This window comes from Ovis canadensis, chromosome 3 (assembly GCF_042477335.2).
Source record: "Ovis canadensis isolate MfBH-ARS-UI-01 breed Bighorn chromosome 3, ARS-UI_OviCan_v2, whole genome shotgun sequence".
Lineage (NCBI taxonomy): Eukaryota > Metazoa > Chordata > Mammalia > Artiodactyla > Bovidae > Ovis > Ovis canadensis.
Window position 1 is genome coordinate 231,554,186 of NC_091247.1, and position 27,998 is coordinate 231,582,183.

At 60.2% G+C, this 27,998-nt stretch overlaps 4 protein-coding genes and 1 long non-coding RNA gene across 21 annotated transcripts; 2 read left to right on the forward strand and 3 right to left on the reverse strand.

Annotated features, from left to right (window-relative positions):
- Positions 1-3,295: 3,295 nt before the first annotated feature.
- Positions 3,296-7,816, reverse strand: LMF2 (lipase maturation factor 2). Its single transcript, XM_069581870.1, has 14 exons — positions 7,638-7,816; positions 6,993-7,246; positions 6,863-6,891; positions 6,503-6,720; positions 6,249-6,427; positions 5,651-5,792; positions 5,389-5,523; positions 5,213-5,318; positions 5,045-5,141; positions 4,784-4,966; positions 4,521-4,689; positions 4,310-4,421; positions 4,141-4,237; positions 3,296-4,047 (listed from the first exon to the last, which is right to left on the reverse strand). Exons 1-14 carry the CDS (start codon positions 7,729-7,731, stop codon positions 3,751-3,753), a joined length of 2,112 nt encoding a protein of 703 aa, XP_069437971.1. The 5' UTR covers positions 7,732-7,816; the 3' UTR covers positions 3,296-3,750.
- A 90-nt stretch (positions 7,817-7,906) lies between these two features.
- On the forward strand, positions 7,907-17,975 carry NCAPH2 (non-SMC condensin II complex subunit H2). Of its 15 annotated transcripts, none has more exons than XR_011255402.1 (20): positions 7,907-8,276; positions 11,360-11,461; positions 13,547-13,602; positions 13,689-13,773; positions 13,847-13,915; positions 14,011-14,087; positions 14,161-14,294; positions 14,506-14,589; positions 14,981-15,120; positions 15,847-15,918; positions 16,004-16,170; positions 16,315-16,422; positions 16,494-16,547; positions 16,691-16,761; positions 16,840-16,933; positions 17,018-17,089; positions 17,168-17,223; positions 17,306-17,437; positions 17,528-17,677; positions 17,743-17,975. XR_011255402.1 is itself a non-coding variant. In XM_069581874.1 (20 exons), the coding sequence occupies exons 1-20, from the start codon at positions 8,169-8,171 to the stop codon at positions 17,881-17,883; spliced, it is 1,968 nt and encodes a 655-aa protein (XP_069437975.1). In that variant the 5' UTR covers positions 7,907-8,168; the 3' UTR covers positions 17,884-17,975. The 15 variants fall into 15 exon arrangements, 13 of the variants coding, with proteins under 13 accessions (XP_069437975.1, XP_069437976.1, XP_069437979.1 ...); XR_011255401.1 differs by having other exon boundaries at positions 17,021-17,089; XM_069581874.1 differs by having other exon boundaries at positions 14,885-15,120; positions 16,104-16,170.
- Positions 16,323-20,139, reverse strand: SCO2 (synthesis of cytochrome C oxidase 2). The gene is made up of 2 exons (XM_069581889.1): positions 19,700-20,139; positions 16,323-18,966 (listed from the first exon to the last, which is right to left on the reverse strand). Exon 2 carries the CDS (start codon positions 18,951-18,953, stop codon positions 18,153-18,155), a length of 801 nt encoding a protein of 266 aa, XP_069437990.1. The 5' UTR covers positions 18,954-18,966; positions 19,700-20,139; the 3' UTR covers positions 16,323-18,152.
- A 19-nt stretch (positions 20,140-20,158) lies between these two features.
- LOC138436207 (uncharacterized) lies at positions 20,159-22,524 on the forward strand. Its single transcript, XR_011255403.1, has 2 exons — positions 20,159-20,741; positions 21,348-22,524. It is a non-coding gene; the product is annotated as an uncharacterized lncRNA (long non-coding RNA).
- A 1,246-nt stretch (positions 22,525-23,770) lies between these two features.
- On the reverse strand, positions 23,771-25,819 carry CIMAP1B (ciliary microtubule associated protein 1B). Of its 3 annotated transcripts, none has more exons than XM_069581888.1 (7): positions 25,677-25,819; positions 25,157-25,297; positions 24,896-25,067; positions 24,493-24,597; positions 24,286-24,407; positions 24,044-24,184; positions 23,771-23,901 (listed from the first exon to the last, which is right to left on the reverse strand). In XM_069581888.1, the coding sequence occupies exons 2-7, from the start codon at positions 25,263-25,265 to the stop codon at positions 23,822-23,824; spliced, it is 729 nt and encodes a 242-aa protein (XP_069437989.1). In that variant the 5' UTR covers positions 25,266-25,297; positions 25,677-25,819; the 3' UTR covers positions 23,771-23,821. The 3 variants fall into 3 exon arrangements, with proteins under 3 accessions (XP_069437989.1, XP_069437988.1, XP_069437987.1); XM_069581887.1 differs by having other exon boundaries at positions 24,864-25,067; XM_069581886.1 differs by having other exon boundaries at positions 24,493-24,640; positions 24,864-25,067.
- Positions 25,820-27,998: the final 2,179 nt, after the last annotated feature.

Genomic DNA, 27,998 nt, shown 5'->3' on the forward strand with positions numbered 1-27,998 from the left:
AAAGGACAGAAATGATATGGACCTAACAGAAGCAGAAGATATTAAGAAGAGATGGCAAGGATACATAGAACTGTACAAAAAAGATCTTCACAACCCAGATAATCACAATGGTGTGATCGCTCACCTAGAGCCAGACACCCTGGAACGTGAAGTCAAGTAGGCCTTAGAAAGCATCACTATGAACAAAGCTAGTGGAGGTGATGGAATTTCAGCTGAGCTCTTTCAAATCCTGAAAGATGATGCTGTGAAAGTGCTGCACTCAATATGCCAGCAAATTTGGAAAACTCAGCAGTGGCCACAGGACTGGAAAAGGTCAGTTTTCATTCCAATTCCAAAGAAAGGCAATGCCGAAGAATGTTCAAACTACTGCACAATTGCACTCATCTCACATACTAGCAAAGTAATGCTCAAAATTCTCCAAGCTAGACTTCCAACAGTACATGAACTGGGATCTTCCAGATGTTCAAGGTGGATTTAAACAAGGTAGAGGAATCAGAGATCAAATTGCCAACATATGTTGGATCATAGAAAAAGCAAAAGAGTTCCAGAAAAACATCTACTTCTGCTTTATTGATGACACAAAAGCATTTGACTGTGTGGATCACAACAAACTGGAAAATTCCTAAAGAGATGGGAATACCAGACCACCTTACCAGCCTCCTGATAAATCAGTATGCAGGTCAAGAAGCAACAGTTAGAACTGGACATGGAACAACAGACTGGTTCCAAATTGGGAAAGGAGTACAGCAAGTCTGTATATTGTCACCCTGCTTATTTAACAAATGCAGATTACATCATGGGAAAAGTTGGGCTGGAGGAACCACAAGCTGGCATCAAGATTGCAGGGAGAAATATCAGTAACCTCAGATAAGCAGATGACACCACCCTTATGGCAGAAAGTGAAGAGGAACTAAAGAGCATCTTGATGAAAGGGAAAGAGGAGAGAGAAAAAGCTGGCTTAAAACTCATTGTTCAAAAAACTAAGATCATGGCATCCATTCCCATCACTTCATGGCACATAGATGGGGAAACAATGGAAACAGTGAGAGACTTTATTATCCTGGGCTCTGAAATCACTGCAGATGGTGACTGCAGCCATGAAATTAAAAGACACTTGCTCCTTGGAAGAAAAGCTGATAAACCTAGACAGTATATTATAAAGCAGAGATGTTACTTTGCTGCCAAAGGTCGTTATAGTCAAAGCTATGATTTTTCCAGTAGTCATGTATGGATGTGGGAGTTAGACCACAAAGAAAACAGCACTAAAGAATTGATGCTTTTCAACTGGGATGTTGAAGACTCTTGAGAGTCCAAGGGAGTCTGCAAGGAGATCAAACCAATCAATCCTAAGGGAAATCAGTCCTGAATATTCATTGGAAGGATGGATGCTGACGCTGAAGCTCCAATACTTTGGCCACCTGATGTGAAGAACTGACTTCATTAGAAAAGACCGTGATGCTGGAAAAGATAGAAGACAGGAGGAGAAAGGGTTGAAAGAGGATGAGATGGTTGGATGGCATCACCGGCTTGATGGATGAGTTTGAGCAGGCTCCAGGAGTTGGTGATGGACAGGGAAGCCTGGTGTGCTGCACTCTATGAGGTCACAAACAGTTGGATACAACTGAGCAACTGAACTGATGAAGGAAAAGGGCTTCCCATGTGGCTCAGACAAGAAATAATCTGCTTGAAATGCAGGAGATCCGAGTTCAATCCCTTGGTTGGGAAGATCCCGTCGAGAAGGGCATGGCAACCCACTCCAGTATTCTTGCTTGGAGAATCCCAGGGACAGAGGAGCCTGGTGGGCTACAGTATGGGGGGTCTCAAAGAGTTGGACACAACTGAGCGACTAACACTCTCACTCATGAAGACAAAAAGTAGATTAGTGTTTTTTTAGGTCATGGGAAGGAGAGGACGGAAGATACCATCCTAGGAGAATGGGGTTTCTTCTTGAGACGATAAAAGATTGACTATGGCGATGGATGTGCAAGCCTGTGAACCTACTGAGAGCCACCGAATCCTTTAAGCAGGTGAACTCTATGGCCTGTGAATTGTATCTCAAAGCTGTCACGGAACATGAAACCACCCCCGCAAACGAGATTCATACACTGAGCTTAGAAGCCTAAGAAAAGCAATACGTCTTTAAGTTGTAATATATGACAGTCTCCCCTCCATCCAAGGGGGATTGCTTCCAGGAGCCACTACAGGCATCAAGCTCCCTGACATAAGATGGAGCAATATTTTCATAAACCTACACTCACCCTCCCACATACTCTAACTCATCTCTAGATTACTTATACTTAATACCAGGAAGACGCTACGTAGACAGTTGCCGATTATGCAGCAAATTCAAGCTTTCCCTTTCGGAACTTTCTGCTTTTTTTTTATTTTTTATTTTCAATCTGAGCGAGGTTGAGTCCGCAGACATGGAAGCTGAGGATATAGAGGGCTGAACACTCTGAAGCCAAGCTCACATATAGATCACTTCGTCATGTCTGACAGCACCCAAAGGCTCAGGTTACAGGACCCCTTAAGCCCATGTGACTGTGGACACAGGCTGAGCATGGGGCACCGTCTACTTGGGTCAGTTGGAGGGGGACCCAGTGACTTGCAGGGAGAGGCTGGGCAATCGGGGGGCTGTTCAGAGGTCTGGGAGGTGACAGCGTGAGGGGCAGAGGCTGAGGACGGAGCCGGCAGCCTCCTACTCATGAGCCACGTCCAGACACCCGGGCAGCAGCACCTTCAACGCCTGCTCCTGGGAGTGGTCAGAGGCACTAACCGCCGACCCTGCCCCTGGCCCAGGGCCTCTGCTCCTCCCTCCTCTCCCCACCCACACCCCATCTCTCTCAGCTAGAGGCTGGACAAGTTCCCTGACAGGGCGTCCACACTGGCCCTGCCCACCTCCTGTCTCTTCTCCGATGCAGCCCAAGTGAGATGCAGCGTGAGGACCCTGCACTGCCCCCGAGATGAGGAAGTGGGGGCAGGAGCGGGGGGGGGCCAGTGTTCTGGCCAACTCCCCAACCTTCACATGGCCCCAGGCCCCACGCTGCAGCTCTGATCTCATAGCCTTGACATGCGGAGTTGACAGGTCGGCCAGGCCATGCTGGACTGCGGCTCAGGCAGCACCAGGCCGGGCCGTTGTGTCCATTTCACAGATGGGAACGTTGAGGACTAGACTGAGAAGGCACCCAGGAAGCCTGGTCAGCGATCAGCCGGACTGTATGTGGGCTGTGTCCACTGTCAGAGGCAGAGAGGCCGACCGCCCTCAGGCTTCCCCATGGGAAGGAAGCGGCAGGAATGTGGTCAGACACAATTACCTTTATTGGTTCACGGATCTGGATGTGCAGACAGGCTGCTGTAGAGGAGACCTTGGGGCGTCTTCCGTCCTTTCCACAGCAGGTTAGCCTCATCCCACCCCACCTCCAACCCGTGCGCAGGAGCCAGGGTCGGGGTTCCGACTCAGACCCCTGCAGTGCGGGCAGAGGGCAAGGATCCCCGATTACCACGTCTGGGGACAGACCCTGGGCCCGGTCACACATGGGCCTCCTGGGCCGCGGAGCAGGCCAGAGGGTGTCCTGGGACCGGACATGGTGGGGGTTGGGGGATGCCCTTGAAGCAGAAGGGCTGGTGCCCCCAACAGGCCAGCACCCTGAGCTGCATCTGCGTGGCAGCTGGCTAAGGCACGGTGGCTGGGCGGTCCTGCGGCAGAGAGCCAGAGGCAAGCGCGACCCTGACCCTCTCAGGACGCGTGGCTCACGGCGACTTCTTCCGCCGGGGGGTCTGGGAGCTGCTGCTGATGTTGGGGGCTGGGGAAGCTTGCTTGCTGGCGGCTACTGAGTCCTCCTGGGAGGCTGGCTTGTGCTTCTCCTCCTTGCTCCGAGGCAGGGACTGCGGGCCCAGCAGGGCCTGCATGACCTTGATGGCCCCCACAGCCCCTAGGAGCCCCCAGAGCAGGGCGGGGGCCTCCAGGGGAGACAGCTGTCTCCGTATCCAGTGGAGGGCCTGGCTCAGGGTGTTGCTGGAGCCGCGGGCCCGGGGTGGGCTTTTGTCCTGCAGGACAGGATGGAGGAAGGTCCGGGGGGTCGTCCCTGTGGGCCGGAGTCACCCCTGCGGCCCACCCCAGCCTGCCTGACTCCTTCCTACCTGAAGGCCAAACTGCCCGAGCAGCACGTCCAATGCTGGGTCCCCGAGGGACACGGATGGGAAGAATTCTTCCACCCACTGGCGTCGCCACCACCGGCTGCAACAGCATGGGGGGCTCAGGTGGGGCCAGTTCGCAGACCCCCGCACCCCTCCTGGTGCCCAGACTCACCCCTGCTCCCAAGGATGTGAGAACCAGTACTTGTAGCGCTGGGCCCGCACGTACGTGGGTGGCTGCTTGTGGAAGGGGTAACTGGGCGTGTGGTTCTGGATGAGGCGGATCACTGAGGGCGCAGGGGGCACAGCTCAACGTCCGCCCTCCCCGAGGCCCCCCTCGGGTCTCCCAGACGCCCCACAGGCTCCGCCCCTCCACTCTGCCTCACCAGGCGCCTTGCCCTGCAGCAGGCGGAGCACCAGGCTGGCGAACCAGGGGCTGTGTGTGTGCGGGCCCAGGGCTGCGAACCACATCTGCCAGTCGAGGCGCGGCTGGTGGGGCACCACGATGGGGGGCGGCCGGCTCAGGTTCCCAGGTTTGTACATGAACTCGATCTCCTGCCGGGCAGGGTCCCCTTCAGCACGGCTGGCTCCCCCTTCTCTCCCCACCCAGGCCTGTGGGGTCGTCAGGCACCCCGGGCAGGGGCCTCACCGTCCACTGGTGCCCATCATAGCTGCCCTCCAGCACCACCTCCGGCCGCCCACCCAGGCCTGTCATTCGGCGGAAAAGGCCGTAGGAGTTGGCCAGCTGCAGGTGCTCCACGGTGCCAAACAGGCGGTGGGCCCCGGTCCAGAGGCGCCCATGGCTCGAGGGCTCCATGTAGGAATAGGGCACCTGGAGGCAGGCAGAGACTCAGCAATGACCTTCCCGCTCTCTCCTGCCTCCCACCCCTGGCTCCAAAGGACTACCTACCAGGCTGATCAGGAACAAAGCCACCGTGGCAGTGCCAAGGACGGACAGCGGCACGGCAGCACAGAGCTTCTGCAGCGACCCTCGCACCTGCACCCACCTGGGGGCGGAGAACAGAACTGCAGTCAGGCCCGCCCTGCACGGCTGCACCCACCCTCCTGCACCACATACCTCCAGAGGGCGGTCAGCAGCTCCCAGGCCAGAGAGGCCGCGCCCAGCCACATGGTGGGGAGGGTCACCATCTTCAGCCACTGGGAGAACTGGTGGAAGGTGAAGGCTGCAGAAAGAAGCGGGCGTGAGGAGGGACGCCGCAGTCTCCAGCCTCTGAGCCCCCAGCCGGTACTCACTGGTTCTGGACCGAATGACATGCTGCTCCCAGTCCACCTCCAGGCCGAAGCAGTGCACCACGCCGTAGGCTAGCAGCCCGTAGACGGCCAACTCCAGCAGCAGGGCCAGCACGGCCAGCAGGGCCTTGGGCCAGGCTGTGGGCCAAGACAGTCACGGGTCGGCTGGGAGCAGGGCTGGAGGGTCTACAGCCCGGCGGCTGGGGCAGAGCGAGGCCACTGGGCGGGCGGCACGGCTGGCAGTCTGGGGCAGGCGCACACTCACAGCTGGGCGCCCTCTTGCGGCGGCTGGTGCTAGACTTGGCAGCCAGGTGTGTGTCATCCAGGAGGGCGGTGGCGAGCACCAGGGTGAGCAGGTTGAAGAAGTTATAGTTGCCAGTGACGACGATCAGGACTTGCAGCAAAACCTGGAGACGGTCTGGACTCAGCTCCCGGGGCCGCCCCCTTCCCAGGCCCTCCCGATCTCCCCCGCCGAGCTCTCCTGCAGGCCCCTGTGCTCTCCGAGTCGCCTCCTGGCCTCTGTTCTCCCACTCCACTTCCCCTGCCTTCGCTTACCCCCTCGAAGGCTCCCACCAGCACCCGGAGAAGGCTCCCACCAGCACCCGGAGAAGGCTCCCACCAGCACCCGGAGAAAACCCAAGCTTGGCGTGCCTCACGCGGCCCTTCCTCAGCCACCCCTGCCGACCCAGAACAGACATCCTCCACACAGGCACACCTTCACACCCCAGGCTAACGAGCTCCTCTGCCCACGAGGCCCTTCTGACTGCCCGGCAGCAGACACCCATCCCCAGTGGAGCCCTCTGGGCAGTGCAGAGCAAGGTCACGTCCTGCTTGTCTTTCTGATGGCTAAGGACCCCATCGACCTGGGAGTAGAAGGCAGCCAACCGCAGGCGGCGAACAGGAGCGAAGAAGAGAGGGGGCACCGCGATCTCGATGAGGAAGGTGGCCACCACGCTGAGCTTGTGCAGCCAGACGGGCAGGCGGTGGGCAAACCAGGCGGCCGGCGTGGGCAGGCACTGAGTCTCGTAGTGGTAGGTGAGGGCTGCAAGGAACAGGCGGGTGGTCAGGGCTGGGCAGAGCCCCCAACACTGCCGCACATCCAGGGAGGGACCCTCACCAGTGAGCCCCCACCATGCGGGGCAACGGCTAGTCAGCTTGACCACACCCGAGGCAAACATGAGGCGGAACAGCAACCAACGCACGAGCCAGAAGGCGAGGCCTTCATGGGGGGAGACTCCTCCTGGCCTGCCCTGGGGGGCCTGCTTGTGGTTGGGGGGCAGCCTCAGAGGGGCCACCAGCACGGCCAGGAAACCTGTCTCCAGCAGCAGGGAATCCCTGTGGGGAGAAAGAATAGCACAGAGGCCCTCCTCCCCATCAAGGCTGCTCCCCTAAGGGGATCCTCCTGGGAGAGACAAACACATCCCAGCCCATCTCACCCACCCAGCCTTCTGTAGCCCCAGACCCAACATTCACTCACCACTGGAAATAAAGAAACACCTGGCCCACCTGCAGGGAGAAGGGTGGTCAGGAAGCCCGGGCTGGGGAGAGGGCGGGTGGGCCTGGAGGAAGCTGGAGGCAAGGGTCCCCAGTGGCACAGCCTCACTTGCCTGGCAGACAGACAGGTAGGCGGCCCAGAGCAGCAGGTACACGAGGGGGTGGCGCAGCGGGCGCGTCAGCAGGGCACCCAGGGCCAGCACGGTGCCCAGCAGGCTCAGCAGCTCCAGGCCCTGGGCAGTGTCCAGCCCCAGAAGCGGCGCCTCCCACAGCAGCGTGGGGGTCTCCCACAGCTGCTGCCAGCGGCCCTTTCCCTGGGGCCGCAGTGTCCTCCGGGCAGGCAGTATGCCCTCCGGGCCGTACAGGCCTGTGGGAGGACACATCAGGGCAGGCCCAGGAAACGGCCCGCGGAGACGAGACTCCCCCCACCAGCCAGGGCCTGCGGATCTGCCCTCCCCAAGCCAGGTCGGGACCCGCAGATTCTCCCTCACGACAAGTCAAGGCCTGCAGACCCTCCAGACCCTCCCGCCGAGGTCAGAACCCACAACCGTGCTGAAAAGGACCCCTGCACGCCTGCCTACGGCCCACATCCCCGCGACTCGCAGGACACAAACCGCAGCCCCCGACCCCATGCATCCGGGCCTGGACCTCACTGCCCCTACACATCGGTGTGTCGGGCGGGGAGATGAGGGGGTCACAGGACCCAGGTTGGGGGGGGGGGGTCCCGCCTGCTGGCACCCGGCTCTCGGCGCCCTCACCCGGAATCTGCGTGTAAAGGGAAGCGAAGGCGAACATGAAGACGGCGGCCACGCCCTGGAGAAAGAGCTGCCGCGGGAGCCGAGAGCCCGCCATGTCCGCTACGCGGCGGGCTGGACACGATCCCCGGGTCCGCCCGGCCCCGCCCCCTGCGCCGGCCGCGCCCCTCCGCGCCGGCCCCGCCCCCTCCGCGCCGGCCCCGCCCCCTGCGCCGGCCGCGCCCCTCCGCGCCGGCCCCGCCCCCTCCGCGCCGGCCCCGCCCCGCACCCCCGCGCCGGCCGCAGGTGCAAGCCCCACCCCGCCCACCGCCGCCGCGGGCCCCGGCCCCGCTCACGCCCCGCCTCCGGCGCGTCCTGCGCCCTTTCCGGCGTGAGGAGGCCGCTCTGCGTCAAGTTGTGCGCGCGTCGCTGCGCGCTACGTATCTTCCTGGGCGGGAACAGCAAAATGGCGCCAGAAGTAGTGGCGGGCTGAGTGCACCAGCCCGTCGAGAAGCCGGCGCTGCGGTCCCCGGGCCGATCCGGCTCCTCCCGAACATGGAGGACGTGGAGGCGCGCTTCGCCCACCTCTTGCTGCCCATCCGCGACCTCACCAGGAACTGGGAGGTGGACGTGGCGGCCCAGCTGGGCGAATATCTTGAGGAGGTGAGGGCGGCCCCGGGGAGTGGCGCGGGGCGGGGGCCGCGGGGCTCTGCCGCCTCTCGGGCGTGTGCCGCCTCCGTCTGGCGCTCTGACTGCACTCATCCGCAGGCTCGTTCGCTTTTTCCTAGCTCCGTCTCTTGGCCCTCGAAATCACCCCTTACTTGATTAGCCTGGAGCTGTCATTAGAGATCGCTTTCTGTTAATGAGCCTTGAGGTCGATCTAGTGAGTGGCGACCAGCACTTTTCTGTAATAGAGTAGGAGAGAATTTGTGTGCATGTGTGGCTGTGTCAGAGGTCTGGGTTACGATGCAGGAGGGAGATCTTATGTTAGACTTCCAAGCCAGTGCTCCACCGTCAGCATTTAACCCCTCCCTCATATCTGACAGTATGTCCAGACCTCGTTAAAGAGCTGTCCGCTCCATTTCTGCGTTTCACTTGCACTGCTTAGCCCTCTTGGACTGCTCTTGCGTTGATCAATAACGACTTCCTTCCCACCACATCCAGGGGTCACCAGAAGAGCCGTCTTGTTCAGCTCAGCAGCATTTGATGAGTTGGTGGCGTCCTCTCTTTGGAAACAGGTTTTGTCTCCTGTCTAGTCTCACTGTTGAACTCCTCAGGGCGTGGCCTGAGCCATCTTTTTACACATTTCCCCTAAACCACTTCACTTATTTCCATGGTTTTAAGTACCACTTGTATGAGGACAGTTGCTGGGTTTGTTTATTTACTCCCCCCTCCCTCGGTTTATAGTTCCATTCCAGGCCTTTTTCCTGATTCTGGTTTGCGTATCCAGCTTCTTAATCTTGACATTCTCGCTTAGATGTCACACCAGCACCTCAGGTTTAATAGAGTTAAAGGAGTTGTCGTCGTTGTTCACTCGCTTATTCATGTCTGACTCTTTGTGACCCCATGGACTGCAGCATGCCGGGCATCCGTGTCCTTCACCGTCTCCTGGAGCTTGCTCAAACTCGGGTCCAGTGAGTCGGTGCTGCCATCCAACCATCACATCCTCTGTCGTCCCCTTCTCCTCCTGGGGAGGGGTCTTTGTAATGAATCGGCTCTATGAATCAGGTGGCCAAAGTATTGGAGCTTCAGCTTCAGCATCAGTCCTTCCAGTGAATATTCAGGACTGATTTCCTTTAGGATGGACTGGTTGGATCTCCTTGTAGTGCAAGGGACTCTGAAGAGTCTTCTCCAACACCACAGTTTAAAAACACCATTTCTTTGGAATTGATCATCAATTTAAAGGAGAGCCCCTTGTTTTCCTGGTCGAAGCTCAGCCTTTCTGGTCTTGGTACACAGCGCCAGTGTTCCTCAGAGTGAAAGCTCAGAGTTCGGGAAGCCTGGCGCTGCGCACGAGCTCTCCCGTGGTTTCTGTCAGCTATGTCACCAGAACGTCAGTTAATCTCTCTTCCATTTTCTCAGATCCAGGCCACAGGCTGGCTCCCATTCATGTTAAAACCTTATTCTTGGACTCCCTACTCTTATTTTTGGCTCTATCCAATTCACGTTCCACCCAACAGCAAGTGCGACACTTTAGAATCAGGCCGCAGCACTGCCCTGCCTAACACCCCTTTCGATTGCTCCCAGGATAGAAGCCAGGCTTCCTTCTCTGCATCTGGCTCTGCTCACTGTCTTAGCCTTGTCTTAGGCTCTCCTCCTGGAGAAGGAAATGGCACCCACTCCAGTGTTCTTGCCCGTAATAAAGTCCCGTGGACGGAGGAGCATGGTAGGCTACAGTCCACGGGGTCTCAAAAAGTCAGATACGACTGGGTGACTTCACTTAGGCTCTTCTCCACCTGTTCTTTGAACCAATCAGTCTGCAACACCGAGGCTCATTCCTGGCTGCACTTCACACACACACACACACACACACACACACACATCTTCTCCACCTGTTCTTTGAACCAATCAGTCTGTTCACACACACACACACACACACACACACACACACACGTTTTCTGTACTCAATGGCGAAATTTTTTTGCCCGGTTCTTTTTATGACTGATTCTCTCTCGTCCTGTACGTCTCAGTTTAAATATCAGCTGACTGCCATGTGTAAAATAGTTCTCTGTTATAGTACCTTCTGTATTTCAGAATGTTCATCTTCAGCTGGTCTCTAACTTGTTTATGGTCTTTCCACACTAGAATTTAAATTCTGCCTGGGCAGGAACTACCTTCATTCTCTCTCCCTTTTGCTTAATAGAATGCCTGGCACACAGTGGGTGCAGAATAAATGTTGAGTGGACACTTGATCTGACGACTGACCTCTGCTTGAACACACAGTCTCCTGAGAGAATGCAGAGGACTATGCTAGCTGGAGCTGCATTGAGCGGGGTGCTTGGGGATGCCTGGTGAACCTGCTTGCTTGGTCTGCCCCTCTCCTGCTTCGTATGTCCACTTCCCCAAACGTTTTCTGTCCCCTGAAGCCCTCGTTTCTCTGCCTCTAGTTTTGCCTTCCTCCGCCTTTCATTTTCCACACAGCTGCCAGAACATTCTTTCTTACCTTAGAGAAGCTGGTTTAGATGGGTTTGGGGATTGTTGGCATGTGGTTGGTGGACACAGATTTAAGGGGTGGTGAGAACCAGGTCTCAGGTGAGGCTGGGGGTCAGGAGTTGCAGAGGAAGGGGGATGACGTACTTGGAAGTGTTTCCTGCTCGAAGGATTGAGACCCCAGCATTTTGTCTCTCTCTTCCCCACCCTTGAGGGTCCCCCGTCCTTCTGAAGTGGGGTCTTCCTGCTGGAGTTTGGCTGAGCTGGCCCCAACTAGGGTGGGCGCAGTGCGAGCACCTCTGGAGAGGAGCTGGTGTGTAGCTCTGGCCGTGTGTGGGTCATGCACTCTAGGGGCCTGCGTCTTCCAAAACACTAGGTCTTAGAGGTTACAGGAAGTCGGGGAAATCACAAAGACTTATCTTTCCCCTCCAAAAAAACGGACAGCTGGCGAGCCCCAGGCAGAGCCGGAGCTGTTCGGAAGGGCTGCATGTGGTGACGGGCACCTCGCGCCACTGGCACTGGGTGGGGTGTGGGTTGCGTGGACTGCCAGGAGGAGGGTGTGTAGACTTCCCACTGTCCCTCGTTGTGTCTTGCAGCTAGACCAGATCTGCATCTCTTTTGACAAAGGCAAGACCACAATGAACTTCATCGAGGCAGCGCTGTTGATCCAGGGCTCCGCTTGCGTCTACAGTAAGAAGGTGGGCCCGCCTGGCTGCGGTCTGGACGCAGTGTCTGCTGGGGCCAAGGTCTGCCGTCTCGCTGGGGCGGATGGCAGGCTCAGCCCTGTCTCAGTTGCCCCAGCAGCACCTCCCACTTCCTCCTCCAAGTCCTTGCCCCTTTTAACACGGAAGAACAGAATGGGTTTACAGTAGCAGGGTTGGGAATTCCCTGGTGGTCCAGCGGTTAGGACTCCATGCTTCCGGGGGACGGGTTTGCTCCCTGGGTGGGGGACTAGGATGCTGCCTGCCATGCCGCATGGCCCCCTGCAAGAGAGATTGTCAGTAACTGAGTCAGTGACTCTCAACCCACGCTCCAGTCCAAAGAGTCACCAGTGCCTGGGCCTCACCCACACTTACCAAGTCAGAGTCCCCGGGTGGTGGAGGTTGGGGGAGGGAGGGAGATGTCTGGATGTTTGAACTATCCTCAGTGACAGTTGGTGTTGGAACATGGGAGGGGGCGGGGAAAGGGGAGCCGGGAGAGGGCATGGGTGAAACCCAGCAGAGGGGGAGCAGGTCGGCAGCGCGGCTGACGGGCTTGCCGCGGAGAGAAAAGACACCTTTCGGGACGGTGCCGAGAAGACGGGCCCAGGGGTTTGCAGGGCTCACGCCTAAGGCCCCAGCTTTCACACGGGGCACGTAAGTCAGCTTCTGAGAACCAGCCACTGTATAAGAAACTCGGAGAGTGAGGTGTGGCTAAAGATCAACGCTGTGGAGGGAAACGCGAAATAAAAGACGAGTTGAAAGCACCGGCAGTCCAGTGGAGGTGAAGCGCCCCTCGCTATTTGCCAGGGCATCTGTGCGCATGCTGGAGATGTTCCTCCAGCGGCACTGCCCTGCCCGTCCTCCTGTGGAGAAGCAGGGGAGAGTGGGCCACAGCACTGATCCACTCAGCTGGCAGTTTAGTGGGGGCGGGGAACGAAAGGCACGCAGAAGGAAGAGTTTAGAAATGTGTTGAGGAGCTCGGTACTGAGAACCCCTCCGGACAGAGGAGGGGAAGCCACCAGCTTGCAGGTCAGCTGGCACAAGGACCCACCTTGGGCAGCGTGAGTTATGAAGACGGTTTGAGAATTCATTGGTTTTTGTCTCAGATGAGCCTATGAAATCAGATTCTTGTGTCCTGCATTTGTCCCCAGAAGGAATATTGGCAGTTAACTTTGGAAGCACAAACATAAGCTGCGCCTGTGGTCAAATACGTAGATGGGCAGATGTGAGCCTCCAGCAGGTGCAGTGAAATGTTAACGCGAAGTCTAGGAGGTGTGAGGGGAGCGCAGGCGGTAGGCAGCTTGGTCTTACTGGTCTTCCGAGCTGATGGAAATCTTCTGTGATCTGATACGTGAGCTTCCTGGGCCCTTGAAATGTGGCATGTGTGACTGAGGAGTCTGGCTTTTTGCTGGCTTTCTGCGTCCCTGGTGCGGGTCCTAGACCCATCGCTGGTGGGGCTGCTCCGATTCTCTGAGTCTCGGTTCACCTCGTTGACAATGAGGACAGCACCGGCGCTGATCCGAGTGATGAGACCGTATGGACCACAGTGCGGTGCGACAGACGCTTAGGAGCGCTCCCCGGCCTCGTTTCTGGGGCGTGGGATCCGTGCCCTCGGGGCACGTTGTCCTGTTGGGCGCTGTCACCAGAGGGAGGGGCTTAGGCAGTGCGTGTCTGCATCCTGCTGGTGGGTGCTTTGTGGTCAGGATCTGGAGAATCCCAACGCTCACCCCTAGCAGTGGGGCCCCACAGGCTATGGCTGCACCGTGCTGGGCCGGCAGAGACCCGCGGCGCTCCCGCAGGTGGGGGCTGGTTGGCGAGCCTCATGAAGTCAGACGCGGCTGACGGTGCGGGCTGCAGGGTTCGGGTGGCCGCAGCTGCGGCGGTGTGGAGTGAGGGCGCGGGAGGGGGCTCCAGCTGTTCGGCAGTGCTGGGGAGGTGTGGCGGTTGGGTTGGAGCAGGGATTTTGGCAGCTGGACGGGCAGGAGTTTGGAGAGAACACGGGCGTCTTGGCAGCTGGGCGCGTCACGTGGGGGCTCTGGGAGCCCCTCCGTCCTCGCCCTCACTGCTGGCTCTGGTTGCCAGGTGGAATACCTCTACTCCCTGGTCTACCAGGCTCTCGACTTCATCTCGGGCAAGAAGTGAGTATGCAGGGGTGCCCGTGTGCCCGCTGCGCGTGTGGCCCGGGCGGCCCTCACCCGCGGTGCCCCTGCGCTGGTTCTCTCAGGCAGGCCAAGCAGCTGTCCTCCACGCCGGAAGGCGGGACCGTTGGGGATGCCAGCTCGAGGGCCCCCCAGGAGGCGGAGCAGAAGGTGAGGCTTTCTGGGTGTCTGGCGGTGCCCACTGTGCCAGCCGGGCCCCCCTGAGCCCTCTGTCTTCCCACAGTTCCGGGCATTGGACGACCTCTCTGACTCCTGTGCTAACGTGGATCTCAGGGATGACCAGGTCCTCAGTGTGAGTGCCCCTCCTGCGTTTAGCTGACGGGGGGTGCAGGGTGCTGTTGTGGCCCATGGGTTCCCACGGTTCACCCGCTCTTGGCCTCTGTGCAGGGGACCCTCATCCCCCTCCTGCCCAACGCCCTGGTCGCCCCGGACGAGATGGAGAAGAACAGCAACCCCCTGTACAGGTGCGGGGCGGCGCCTGCTGGGTGGACGGGGGGTTGCTGGGGAAGGGGCTCTGCAGCGCCCATGTTTTGCTAGCTGTCAGGGGGAGGTCCTGGCCAGCCGGAAGGACTTCAGGGTGAACACGTGCACACCGCACCCCAGAGGCACATTCCTGCTGGAGCCGCTGGGCGTGTCCCTCATGGAGGCCCTGCAGCCGTGGAACCCGAAGGGTGAGGACCTGGGCAGGGACGAGGCGGGCTCGCGCCCACTGTTCGGGCCTGCCTGCTGGGCGGGGCCTCTGCCCACAGCTGGCTCAGCCCCAGAGGGCCCGCGGCCTGTGCTGGGCTGTGTTCCCTGTCCCCAGTTCTGGCTGCGTGGGGCCCGGGAGGGACCTTGTAGGGGAAGCAGGGCTGACCGTGTGCGATCCCTGCTCTCTCCCAGAGCCTGGAAGGGCCGAGGAGCAGCCCATGGAAGTCTCTGTGTGCGGGAGTCTCGGCCCGGCACTCAGCACCTCCCAGGAGCCAGGTGAGAAGCGAGCTCCCAGGCGGGCCTGCGGGGGGGCTGGGGAGGGCCTCTGCGCTCAGCACCCACCCTGTCCAGCGCTGCAGCCTGGGGGGCTAAGGCTCGGGGGCAGGCCTCCGTGCCCCGGGCCCACCTTGGCCAGCTGTGCTGTCTTGGTTCAGTGGCTGCCCCCAGACCAGCTTTCTCGCTGAGCAGACAGAGGCGGCAGCATTTAAAGAGGAAAATTACTAAAACTAAAGTGAAGCAAACAGAGCAGCGGTGTGACGCGAGTGTGCCGTGCACTGTTTGCTCCCCACAGGTGACGCTGCGGCAGGGACGGCACCTCATCCCCAGGCGCAGTCCCCGCTGCCTGGCCTTCTGGCTCCCGAGGCTGACTGTCTCGTGTCCCTGCCAGGCTCCTCTCCAGACGGCCCAGCGCCCAGAGGTGGGGGCGTGGGAGAGGACGGAGAGGATGCAGAAGGGGCGGCAGAGCCCCCTGAGGCCTCAGCACTTGAGGTCCCTATGGAGCCCCTGGAGCCCAGGAGCCCTGAGCAGGTGGGACCCCGAGGGAGGCCTGCTGAGCCCCCACCCTCAGCCAGGCAAGCCCCGGTGGGGACGGCGCGTGCGTGGGGCAGGCGGTCCCCTGGGCTGCCGGCTCTCTGGGCCTTGTGCGCCAGGGCAGTGGGTGTGTCCGCCAGCCGGCCCCAGCCCCACACCCTGCCCTTTCCAACAGCAGCTTTCACGGCTCCCTCTCTGAGCAGAGCAGCTGCTGCTCTTCAGGGGTGGACTGGTGCCCAGGGGCAGCACCCAGAATGGCACTGGTCTCCAGAGCCGACTCGAGGCCAGGCTGGCAGGAGTGGGCGGGCCTGTCAGGTTTGATTGGTTGTTTTTGCCTAATTGCTGTCACGTCCGACTCTCTGTGACCCCATGGACTGCAGCCTGCCAGGCTCCTCCATCTGTGGGATTCTCTGGGCAAGGATACTGGAGTGGGTCGCCATGCCCTCCTCCAGGGGATCTTGCCGACCCAGGGATGGAACCCAGGTCTCCCGCACTGCAGGCGGATTCTTCACCGTCTGTTTTTCTCTTTGAAGAAGTATCTCGCGGCCACTCGTCCAGTTCCTATCGCCTAAATCTTTACTAGCTTTCACCTTCTCGTCGTTGAACTTCCTGCCCCCAGGGGCTTTCTGCAGGGCTCCCCATGTCTGGCCCCGGAGCAGAGCTGCTGGCGGCCTGGGATCCTGGGTGGAGGAGGAGAGGGGAATCCCAGGTTTTCCTTTGCAGACTGCTGCCCAGCCCAGGAGGTGTGCACTCCGGGAGCGGAAGGAGGCCCCGGAGCCCGCATCCAGGCTGCAGGTGAGGGGCGGGCGGCCTGGAGCCCGGCGGGGGGTGGGGGGGGCGCCCTCGGCAGTGCGTCTCTTGAGCACTCTTCCTCCCCCAGCGCTGGGCCTCCCTGCTGCAGCTCCAGGGTGCCCCCTCCCTGAGCTCTCAACTAGGGGAGGGTGCGTGTCCTCCACCCTCCTGTGTCTGCTTGTGCTCAGGACACCCCAGACCCCTGGCAGGGCCTGGACCCCTTCGACTCTCCAGATTCTAAGCCCTTCAGGAAAGGTAACGCGGCGGGCATGGCCCCTGGGCACCGGGGGTGGGGGCTGGATTCACCCGGCTTGAGTGGAGGTTGGGGCTCCACGGCCTGTGGGCACGGAGATGGCCCTGGGCTGTGGCTGTGCTCCGGGACTGCCTGTCTGCCCCCAGGCAGGCCCTACTCTGTGCCCCCCCGCGTGGAGGAGGCGCCAGGACAGAAGCGTAAGAGGAAGGGTGCCGTCAAGCTGCAGGATTTCCACCAGTGGTACCTGGCCGCCTGTGCGTGGGGCCCAGGGTCGGGTGCGGCTGTGGGCCTCAGCTCGGCCCCTGCTGACCCGGGCTTCTTGCAGATGCCGACCACACAGACAGCAGGAGGTCCCGGCGAAAGGGCCCTTCCTTCGCAGGTGAGCCTGGGGCCTGGGGCTCTTTGAGGGAGGCTGACCCCACGTTGCACCGCCCCCCTCAGCCTCGGGAGGCCGGAGGCCAAGTGGACTCGGGTGGGCCTGGGCAGGATGAGGGAGCCCCCTCATGAGGCTTGTGTGCGCAGACATGGAGGTTCTGTACTGGAAGCACGTGAAGGAGCAGCTGGAGACGCTCCGGAAGATGCAGAGGAGGGAGGCAAGTACCGGCCACCACGTGGACCCCGTGGGGCCTGGTGGGAGACAGCAGTGCCTCTGATGGGCTGTCTCTGCACAGGCGGCTGAGCGGTGGTTGCCGAGGGCTGAGCAGGGGCTGTGGCCTGTGGAGGAGGACCGCCTGGAGGACTCGGTGGAAGACCTGGGCGCCGCAGGTGGGGCCTCCAGGGGCAGGCCGGGGCAGGGCTCAGCGCCCACCGCAGCCTAACTCGCCTTGTGCCCGGGTGCTCCCTTTTCAGCAGATGACTTCCTGGAGCCTGAGGAGTACGCAGAGCCCGAAGGGGCAGAGCCCGGGGAAGAGGCAAACATGGGTAGGTCTGGGAGTGGGCTGCTGGCCTGAGGAGCCCTGAAGACGGGAGGGACAGACGCTCACGGCCGCACTTTTGCAGAAGCGGAAGCCTTGCCAGCATCTCTGCGCTATGAGGAGCTGGTCCAAAGAAACGTGGTAGGCCCAGGTCAGAGTGGGGGCAGCCGGGCGGGGCAGGGGCGGGCCCTGCACCCAGCTGCTGGCCCCGGTCCTCTCCCAGGAGCTCTTCGTCACCACCTCGAAGCAGGACGTCTTCGTGACCACCTCGAGGCAGGAGCTCGTCCAGGAGACGGAGCTGAAGCAGCACATCAGGGGCTGGGAGGAGGCCATCCAGACCCTGCTCCAGGAGCAGGTGAGGCGGGCTGGGCGGTCCCCTGGCGGAGGATGGCGTCCCCTGCCGCCTGCCTTGGGCCAGCCCGGGACCCTCCCTTCCCCTCCGCAGGAGGAGCACGTGCCCTTTGACATCCACACCTACGGGGACCAGGTGGTCTCCCGGTTCAGCCAGCTCAACCAGTGGTGTCCCTTCGCGAAGCTGGTGGCAGGCCAGCCTGCCTTCGAAGTGTGCCGCTCCATGCTGGCCTCCCTGCAGCTGGTGAGTGGCCCAGGCGTCTGGGAGGGAAGTGGCCCTGGCCTCTGCTAATGCTTGGCGTCCTACAGGCCAATGACTACACAGTGGAGATCACCCAGCAGCCGGGGCTGGAGGCGGCCGTGGACACCATGTCCCTGAGGCTGCTCACACGCCAGCGGGCCCACCAGCGCTTCCAGACCTACGCCGCCCCCTCCACGGCCCAGCCCTGAGCAGGGAGCCCGCGCCCCACGGACCCTGGGTGTGCGTCTGCGCCGTCTGCTTCCTGGCTGGCCCAGCCTAATAAAGTGTTGCCATCCCACCAGTCCCTTAAAACAAACCCTTTACCGAACCGTCGTGTTTAGGGGAGAGGGCTGTCTGTCCCCTGCGCCCCAGGAGGCAGCCCCCAGGCCCTCAGCCCCCCGCCCGCCAGGGCCTGCAGGGGCTGCCGGTACAGATCTCAGGCGCACACGGCTCCATCACAGCCGTTTAATGGCCGGGCTCAGTGCAGGACACTGCGGAAGGCAGCCATGTGGCGCCGCACGCTGTCTGTGATCTGCTCGGCCGACCGGCCCCTGCTGTAGTAGTCGGTGAAGAGGCCGTCGGGGCTGAGCAGGTAGATGGCGATGGAGTGGTCCACGATGTAGTCCTGGTCTTCGTCCTTGGGGCCGGCGCTGTAGTACACGCGGTAGCTGCGGCTCACCTGGGCGATCTGCTCGGTGGAGCCAGTCAGGCCCAGCAGCCTCGGGTGGAAGTCCTGCATGTAGCGGGCCATGGCGGCCACGGTGTCCCGCTCGGGGTCCACGGTGATGAAGAGGGGCTGCACCGGGGGCAGGCCGGGCTCCGCCTCCAGCTGCCGCACCACCTGCACCAACTTCTCCAGCTCGTCGGGGCAGATGTCAGGGCAGTGAGTGAAGCCGAAGTACAGCAGCACCCACTGGCCCCGGAAGTCAGCTTTGCAGCGCACTTGGCCCCGGTGGTCCAGCAGGCTGAAGTCGCCCTGGCCCACAGCAGCCTGCCGCAGGGCCTCTGTCCGCTGCTGCCGCCGCCACTGCTCCTTCTCGGCCCTCATGGCCAGCCAGGCCCCACCCACTCCAGCCCCAATCAAGGCTGTGACAAGCAACCTGGTTCGCAGGCCAGGACCCTGGGGCTGGTCCTGCCTGCCTGTCTCTGCAGGGCCTGGCGTTGAGAAGGGCTGGTATCTCACATGCTGGGCCTTGCCTCCTGGGGTCCCAGGGAGGGCCAGAGGCTTGAGCTGAAAGAGCCTGTGCCAAGCTTTGGGTGCCCGAGTCAGCAGCAGCATGGACCTGATGCTTCTGGAAAAGAGCAAAGAGTGTCAGAAGCCAGAAGTGCCCCCATCATTCAGGAGATCCCTGACTCCACCTGGAGGACCAGCCCTACACAGGCTCTGCTGTCAGCAGCTGCTCACCTAGCACTCACCCCGGCTCAACTGCCTCACCTCTGAAACCTCAAACCCCAGCTTAGGCGTCACCAAGCGTTCATGCTTGTCCCTCTTGTTCTTCAGCCTGAGAGCTTGTCTATCCCATCCCACTCGGCCCCGGCAGCTCTCTAACAGCTCAGCCGTCGCCTGCATTTGAGCTGACGGAAAGCATCCCATGCACACGCCTCAGCCGGATTCTTGGGCATATTTGTTTGTTTGCAATAAACACCCATTTCTTAAGAGGAGGTGGGTGAATTTCTGGCTTCAACCCTCCCAAGACTGACTCCTCTGGCCCTTCTGCAGCCCTTCTCCTGAGGCCACTCCTGCCACAGTGCTCTGGCCCCCGGCCCCGCGGAAACCGCCACGCGCACCGCAGTCTGCAGCGCTCCGCCTGGCCCCGAGCCCCCGCCGGCCCCTCGCGCGCACACTTCCAGCCGGCAGCCGGCCCGTTAGGGAAGGTTTCTGCTTGCTTCGCGCCAACTCTTCACAGCCAGGTACCCGACGGCAGCTCTGGACTCAGCGGTCCTGCCGCTGCTTCGGTGACCTCCGTGCCTCTCTCAGGGGCCTCTGGAGATTTGCCAGGAGGAGGTCTTAGAATCCCCCCTCACCTGTTCAGGGGCTCCTGGGAGGATCCTCTCGAAGACTCCTACACGTCCGGCCTCTGCCCGTCCGACGGTTCCTCGGCTGCACGACCTTGGACACGTCCCTTAGCTTGTTCACACCACCTTCCTCCCTTACAAAACGTGCTCCAAGTTGTGCATAAGGTGGGCCTGCAGACCCAGACGTTTCCAGCCCCTCTCCTCCGGGAGCACCTTTCACAGCAACCTCCCGGAACGCGCCTGCGAGTCTTCCAGGTGCTCCCCGCTCACCGCGCGCCAGGGTCGGGGAGGCGAGTCTCGAGATGCTGCCGGGGCGGCACCGCGGACTACCCGCCCAGCTCGACGTCAGCGCGCATGCGTCAACGACAACGCGCTCGCGCAGACGGCCGTGTGCGCGGGCCGGCGCCGGGCGGTGCGCGTGCGCCAAAGGCGGAGGCCCGCCGGAAGTCACGTGTGGGAGGCGGGGCTTCCTCCGTGGCCGTGCCCTTCCGCCGCGGCCGCGCTCGCTCGGCGCCGTCCCCAGTCGCCGGATGTGGTCATCCGTCGTCGGGTGTGGTCTCCGTCCCGCTCCCTAGCCCGGCATGCCGGCGCGCGCCTGGCTGCAGGCCTCTCGAGCTTCGTTGCTGTGTCCAGCGGGCCGTGAGCAGCTGGGCCCGGGAGAGAGGGAGTCTCCGGGCGTAGGGCTGAGCCGGGGCGGGGGCATCTCTTCTTGTCCCCTCTCGGAGCGCGGTGACCCCAGGCCGTCCAGGAGCAGCCGCGCTCCCTCGCTCCAGGCCGCGGCCTACGGCCGGCTGCCCGTGGCGGTCAGAGCGGCGGCCCCGCGCCAGCCTGCCGAGACTCGGTTCGGCGTGGATCCACTCCGCGTCTCGCGTGTCGTCAGACTGCAGCCCCTGATGTACCCTCGGTTGCCGGGTCCCCTGGAGAGGGAGTTACAGAAGGCTCGGGAGGGGGCGGGAGACATCTGGAGCGGCCGTGACTGACTTCAGCGGTGGGGGTCCGGAAGAGCTTGTTCGGCGGGAGGGCCCTGGGAGTTTCCCCAGACCCGGACCAGGTCGGGTCTTGCTCGGATAAGGGTCACCGGGTGGGAGTGGAGCGGGGAGGCTGGACCCTGGCTGCGGCAGGGTAAGACAGGGTCAGGCTACCCGATTTACGAGCGGAGATAAAGAGATCCGTGCCAGCAGAGGCCACAGCCACTCGGGGACCTCTATGGGGAGGCTACACAGGCTCCAGGGCCAGTGCCCGGCTAGGGACTGCGGCCTCTCTCTACTTCCTGCCTGCCATCTTTGCAGACCGGCTGTCCACTGCTGTGGGGGCTATGTGTGGGCGGCTAAGGGGTCTGCAGGTGATGGAGATCCTGGAGCTTCCTGGGAGGTGTGGGGGAGGCTGACACTCGGATCAGTCATGAGGGATCCTGAACATGGACAGTCAGGTGCCCTATGTGATGGGATGACAGGTGCGTCAGTCAGGTCACCCTCTTGAGTGGGTGGTCAGGCATCCTCTGATGTGGGACACTGACGCTGGCTTTGGGTCAGATCGCCTGTGGCTGTGTGTTCATAGGTCAGGGGTCTCTAACATCCAGGAGGCAAACCCTGGTCAGGTCATCTGTGATGAATGGCAGGCTGTCGATGGTGGCTGTCGCATCTCTTGTTTCCTGCAGGAATCCGTCTGCAGGAACCAGCTTCCTGACCACAATACAGCACCAGCAGCCCACTCACCCCTGCAACCCTTGTATCTGGCCAACCTCCCCTGCAATAGGGCTCCCAGTGACTCTCAGTGGCCTCTAATCAGTGACCCCATCATTGACCCTGACCAAGGATTCATCAGCAACCTTGACAGATGTCCAAAATCATGACCAATGACAGGACTGGTTCTGATAAGTTCTCACTAGTAGCCCATCAAATATATGGATCAACATCCTATGGCCCAGTAATGATTGATCAGAGGCCCATTGGTTATTTAAACCAAGTCCCTATTAGTGACTTCTATTAAATTTCCATTGATGGTCTTGACCAAGGTCCAGTGACCCATGAGTAACTGATCAATATCCTCCCTAGTGATCCTTCAGAGATTCTGGCCTGTGTTTTCCATCAATAACCAAGATCGATGACCAGTTAGTAGCCTGCCTGTACCTGCCTTGGTTTCTGGGTAACAATGAATTCATGAATAGACTCCAGCTTATCCAAGGTACCCCCATGTACCCCATCATCATCACATCTATTGCTAACCTACACAGGCTGGGCAAGGATGCTGAGTACACCTGCAGAGTCACTTCCCCACCCCCATATTTCTCCTCACCATCCCTGGTTAAGCCTCAGCTGGAGTTAAGCATTTACTGGTTGTTCCAGTAATTGTGTATGGATGTGAGAGTTGGGACTATAAAGAAAGCTGAGCACTGAAGAATGGATGCTTCTGAGCTGTGGCGTTGGAGATGACTCTTGGGAGTCCCTTAGACAGCTACGGGATCAAACCAGTCCATCCTAAAGGAAAACAGTCCTGAATATTCATTGGAAGGACTGATGAAGCTGAAGCTCCAATACTTTGGCCACCTGATGCGAAGAACTGACTCATTGGAAAAGGCCCTGATGCTGGGAAAGGTTGAAGGCAAGAGGAGAAGGGGATGACAGAGGATGAGGTGGTTGGATGGCATCATCGACTCGATGGACATGAGTTTTGAGTAAGCTTCGGGACTTGGTGATGGACAGGGAAGCCTGCCGTGCTGCAGTCCATGGGGTCACAGAGTTGGACACGACTGAGCGATTGAACTGAAGCTGAACTGAGCAGTATAGTGGGTGTCCAGCTGAGGGAATGGAAAATAAACTGTCCTGGTGCCTGTTGCTGGGGTCACAAGCCTGGGGGCTGGAGGGAGAGGAGTACCCAACTCTTCTCTTGGGAGTCTTGTCTGGGGAACTGAAGGAGGAGAAGCTGGATAACTTGCTCCTGTTATTGGGGGCTGACGTGAAGGGAGATTCAGGTTCTGTCCTGGGGAGTGAGAAGCCTGGGTCCTGCCTTTGGGGGCTCTGTCTGGGCCAGGCTTAGGTCAGGACCTGCTGGTGGTTGCTTGCCTCTTTGAGGTCAGAGGTTCTGCCCTGGAGAGGAAGTTTCTTCTAACCTTGCAGCCACAGCCAGCCAGGGCAAGTGCCAGGACTCTGCCCTCAGGGCATTTGTCCCCAGGCTATTGGCACCAGGCTTCTGGCCATGCCAGCTGCTGCCCAGACTTGGCCAGAGCTGGGGTCAGCACCACAATCACCAGATGGCCCACAGGCATGGGTAGTAAGGTGGCGGCAGCACAGAGTGGGTGTTCCGACAGCAATGGGTTATCCTCAGTACCAAGGACAGTGGTGGGGCTCTGCAGCGATCCTGGGGGCAGGAAATTTCCGGGCCTGACCTCTGTGTCGTGAGGTGGCCACCCCTCCCCACATAAGGATTTGCGCGCCCTGCGTACCCAGTCCAGGTCAGTACACGAGAAGCCCTTTATGTCTCCTTGCTTCAGGTGGGTCAGCCCCGGCAGCTGCTTGGACTCTGGCTCCCTCCTCGGGACTGGTCAGCAGGCGCGGGAGGGGCAGATGGGGCCAGGGGGCCTGGGGTCACTGGGGCTGCTACTACTCTGGGCTGCCACACACACCTGGTACCTGTCGCCGCCCTGCGTCCGTGTCGCTGACGCCAAGTGCACATGTCCCGACCCCGGGCCCCTTTCTCTTCTGTGTCCCCCTCTCAGTGTCCGAGTTGGGCACGCCTCTCCATCTCACAGTTTATTTTCCGTTCCCTCTTCACCTGGATCCCTGGTCTCGGCCTCACAACCTGACCCCGGGCAGGACCCCTGTCCTGTTCGGTGGCCCTCGTCGGTTCTTTTCGGATCCCAGTCGGGTCTGCCTGGTCTTGCGGCGGGTGAGAGCCTCGGGACTGATCCCTAAGCCTGAGCCGCGGAGGGGCGGGGCCCCCGACGTGCGGGGCTCTAGGCCAATCGCCGCCTCGGGGAGGCGGGACGACTGACGCACTTCTGTCCTGACCAATCGCGAGGGCCTGCGGGAGCCTGGACTCCGCCCGCCCGCCGTCGCTAGCACAAAGAGGCCGACACGCTGCTGGCTCCAGAGGTTTTAAGAAACATCTGCGGGGCAGCGCCCGCCCAGCGGGTCATCGTCCGCCTCGGTCAGCATCGGGGCCAAGTAGTCCGAGTGCCGGATCCCGAAGGTCCAGCCGCGAGGCTTCCGGTGCTGCGGACCCAGGAGACGTCGCTGGCCTAGTGCTGTCTGCAGGCCTTGGGCTCCCGGCCCCCAAACTCGCCCCTCTGACCCTCGATCCCGACCAGGGCCCCTTTACCCGCCTCCGACCCTTGACCCTGAAACTGCAGACCACCTGGTCCACGTTGTAGGCTGCAGGGCCGGGATTCAAGGTGTTGCCTTGAGGGAACGAAGTCCGCGGCAGCATCGAGAACTGGGGGGCCCGGGGCTTGTAGACCCCAGGGTTCACCGCGTGGTAGGCGCAGGGCCCGGGTGTCTGCGTAGGGTGGGGGCAGGAGAGGCGCTGTGTCCAGCTTCTGGGCCCTCAGATCGCCATCCCCTCGCCGCGCCCCGCGCCAACCCCCCCACCTCCCCGACCTTGCTGAGGTCCTCGCAGAAGCTGCCCACCGCACTGCGGCCGTAGATGGAGTAATTCGGCGCCGAGACTTTGCCGACTACGCGCGGGCCCAGGAGCGAGGGCATAGTGTAGGTCCCGGGGCCTGCGGGGGCCAGTGAGGGTGGGTCTTTGCGGACTAGCAGGTGTCCCCGCCGCTGCCCGTGCAGGGTGGGCCTTCTTGGGCTCACCTGGGGTTTGTGACTCCAGGCGGAGGCCCCAGTTTCGGGGAGCGATGGTGTGCCGAGGCGCGCTGGGGTACGCCGCGTTCCCGGCTCGCTCCGGGAAGTACCTGCCTGCGGGGCAGACCGGGGCGTGGGCCAGAACTGGGTTGGGGACCTAGTGGGGACCCGCGCCAGAGTCCAGGGATTAGGGGGAATCCGAGCCACGGTATGCCAAAGCCCGGTGAGGCTTGGAGCTGTTTTGAGGTCCAGAAGTGGGCGGGGAGGGGGACTGAATTTGGAATGTTAGGCTGCCCAAGGGGGACTCGGGGCGGTGGCGGGGGCGGTTCCCGAGGGGAGGCGACTAGGCGTTCGGGAAGCCAGGGCCCCAGGTTCCTGACCCGGTCCGGGAGTGAGGAAGGGCGCCGCGTGCCTCGGGCGGCCGAAGATGGAGTACGCGGGGCCGCTGTCTAGGCCGCGCACGGTCATGCGAGCGGGCACCAGGTGGCCTGGCCCGGGGCTGCACGATGTCTGCTGTGCCGGGAGGCGCGCGCCGAAGGTGAAGGCCGGGGCGCGGGGCCGCGACGGGTCGTGCATGATGTAGCCTGCCGGGAGCCCCAGCATCACCAGGCGCCGGCCGCTCCCTTGCCGGACAGCCCCCGCCGGCCCCCCGCCCTCGGCCCGCCGCTGGTACCGGTGCTGGGTGGTAGCTTGTACTTGGGCCCCGGGCCGCTGTAGAGGGCTCCGATGGGGCCGCGGGGCCGGTGCGGCCGCCACGGGCCGACCCAGACGTCCGAGCCCATGGCGCGGTGGGAGCGCTTGCGGCCGGCAACACCTGCGGACAAAAGGTGGCGGCTCCGGCCCCTCCGCCCCGACTCCGGGGACGCGCTCCCGGTTCCCGCCAGATGGGCCCGACTCCGGGGCGGGGCCCGCGCGTATCCCAGATACCAGAGAAACAAATGGCAGCTTTCCGGGCTCCAGAGTGGCGCGGGGCAAGGACAGCTTCGAGGCCGTCTCCCGTCCCCCAGCCCCAAAATGAGTTTAGTAGGGGTGTGTGTGCGCGCGCCAACTTTGGACGCAGCACTGCGGGAGTGGAATTCCCGGGGGTTCCGGAGAACTGAGATGTTTTAGGAACACTGGGGGAGGATAACGGGGCGAGGGGGAGATAAGGGGGTACCTGTTACCCGAGGGAGGCCCGAAGTGGATGCACTGACCTGTTCCTGTGTCTCCTGGCTAGGAAGGCAAGGTGGGGTGTCTGGATCCCACTGCTGCAGGGCCCAACTCCCAGACCCCATTGTGTCCGGGTCGCGCCTCCTGGCAACCGGATTGACCGTCCCACCCGGCCCCGCCCCCAGCCTCTCCTCCTGGAGTCCGTGGCAGCGGCAGGCGTCCTGCAGGCTGGGCCGGGACCAGAACTCGGTCCACAACCGCTCCCCAGGCTTCACTGCTCCCATTCCGGAAATAAGTCTGCAGACAAAACCATGTGTGAGAAGAAAGAAATCAAGCTCAATTTAATTGCTATGTGTAGAGAGAACTTTGCCTCTATTTAAACGCGTGGAATGCAAAAGCAATCATGTACTGGGCCACAAAAAAGCACACACAATTAGTAGATATAAACTATTATATATAGGGTGGATAAACACAAGGTCCTTCTAGATGGCCCACGGAGCCATATTCAATATCCTGTGTTAAACCATAATGGAAAAGAATGTAACAAAAAAAAGGAATATCTGTGCATAGTTGAGTCACTTTGCTATGAAGGAGAGATTGGCACAGCATTGTAAACTAACTATACTTCAGTTTAAAAAAAGAGCCCATACAAGTTGAATAAATAGATATAATAGGACACATGATTTGATCACAATTCAAAACAATTCTAAGCAAACAGTATAAAATGTTTTTTAAAATGGTTAAATACTTAGAAATTAACAAATTACTTTTGAAAGCTAGCAGACAGGAGTGCTGAGGAAGCTGGAGGGCCGTGGCCCTTGCCGGGGACCTTCCAGCGGGCCCAGGGGGATGAAAGTGACTTGAAGTCCAGCACAGGCATGTTGAAGCACATTAAAGGGTTCAATACGACGCGCAGAAGCAGACAGTGCCAAGATGCAAGCGCTGGCCGATGCACACTCAGTGAGTGGGGCAATGTGCCCTTCTCCCGCGGCCGAGATGGCGGAAATTAGCTGCAGGTGTTGGTCAATGAGAGAGGGTCCCGGAAAAATGGAAGAGAGCACCACCAAGTGCTGACCTGGAACAAGGATTCCAGGGAGTTTCAAATGCTGTTGTGATTATGAGGTTCCAGAGAGAAACGCTGTGGCAGGAAGACATTCCAGTCAAGACCAGCAGCTCATCACCTTATACAGTCATCTCCCTTTAAGCCTCTGGCACTAAAATCACCACCTCCTGTGGTTATGCTAAGTGAAAGACAGCTATATTTTCTGAATTTAGAAAGACCTCCTCCAAAGCCTCAGAAATCTGTGCAGTTGGTAAGCTAAAAAGAGATCGCTTTATGAGAGAAAATGTGATGTGTGCGTGATAAGTGACTTCAGTCGTGTCTGACTCTTTGTGAACCTATGGACTGTAGCCCACCAGGCTCCTCTGTCCATGGGATTCTCCAGGCAAGATGGAGTGGGTTGCCATGCCCTTCCCCAAGAGATCTTTCTGACCCAGGAATCGAACCCACATCTCTTAAACATCTCCAGCATTGGCAGCCAGGTTCTTTACCACTAGCACCACCCGGGAAGCCAAAGAAAGAAAATGCTGTTGGCTGAAATTGACAGCTGGTCAGAACTGACTCCATACCTGTGTTGCCTGGTGGGTCTGCTGCTGCCACTTCTGACCCTCATCTTGACACGGTCCGGTGTGCATTTCAAATATAGATACAGCGGCTGGAGGAACTTTGGATGACGTAACTCTTGCAGGTGCAGCTTCATTAAGATGACAGATAAACTGAATAGATCTACAACTTCTGGAAGAGAAGAACAAAGGCCTGCTAAGAGAGAAATGGCCATGCACCCAATTACTGTAGTGCTCTGGCTGCTGAACAGCTGGCTCTGGTTTTGCTGCTCAATTCTCAAACAATATTGCCTCCAGAGCTGGGACTATAGGGAGGTTGTGGAAGTCTCTGGTTTCGCCTTTGCGCGGTGTGCTGTCTCAGAGCCTGCACCTTGCAGATGTGTTTCTCTCAGAGAGGAGGGGAGAACGACCTCTATTTGCAGAAGTGAAGGTGCATTCCGTCACTCGGCTGGATTCCCTTCAACCAGTTCTGCCATGCTGCTGCTGCTGCTGCTGCTGCTGCGTCACTTCAGTCGCGTCCGACTCTGTGCGACCCCATAGACGGCATAACACCCACTTGAAATTCTCCCTTGGCATGTTTTGTAAATAGGATCTAGGTTTAAAAAAAATTTTTTTTAAGGAATTTTTTTGCCTCATCAGTTTGCACAAATAATTCTATGAGTGGGAGAGAAAGTGTATAGAAAATGGATTTACAGAAGCGTCTGTCTGTAAAGGAAAAATAGTGCTTTGTTTTGTCCTGTTTC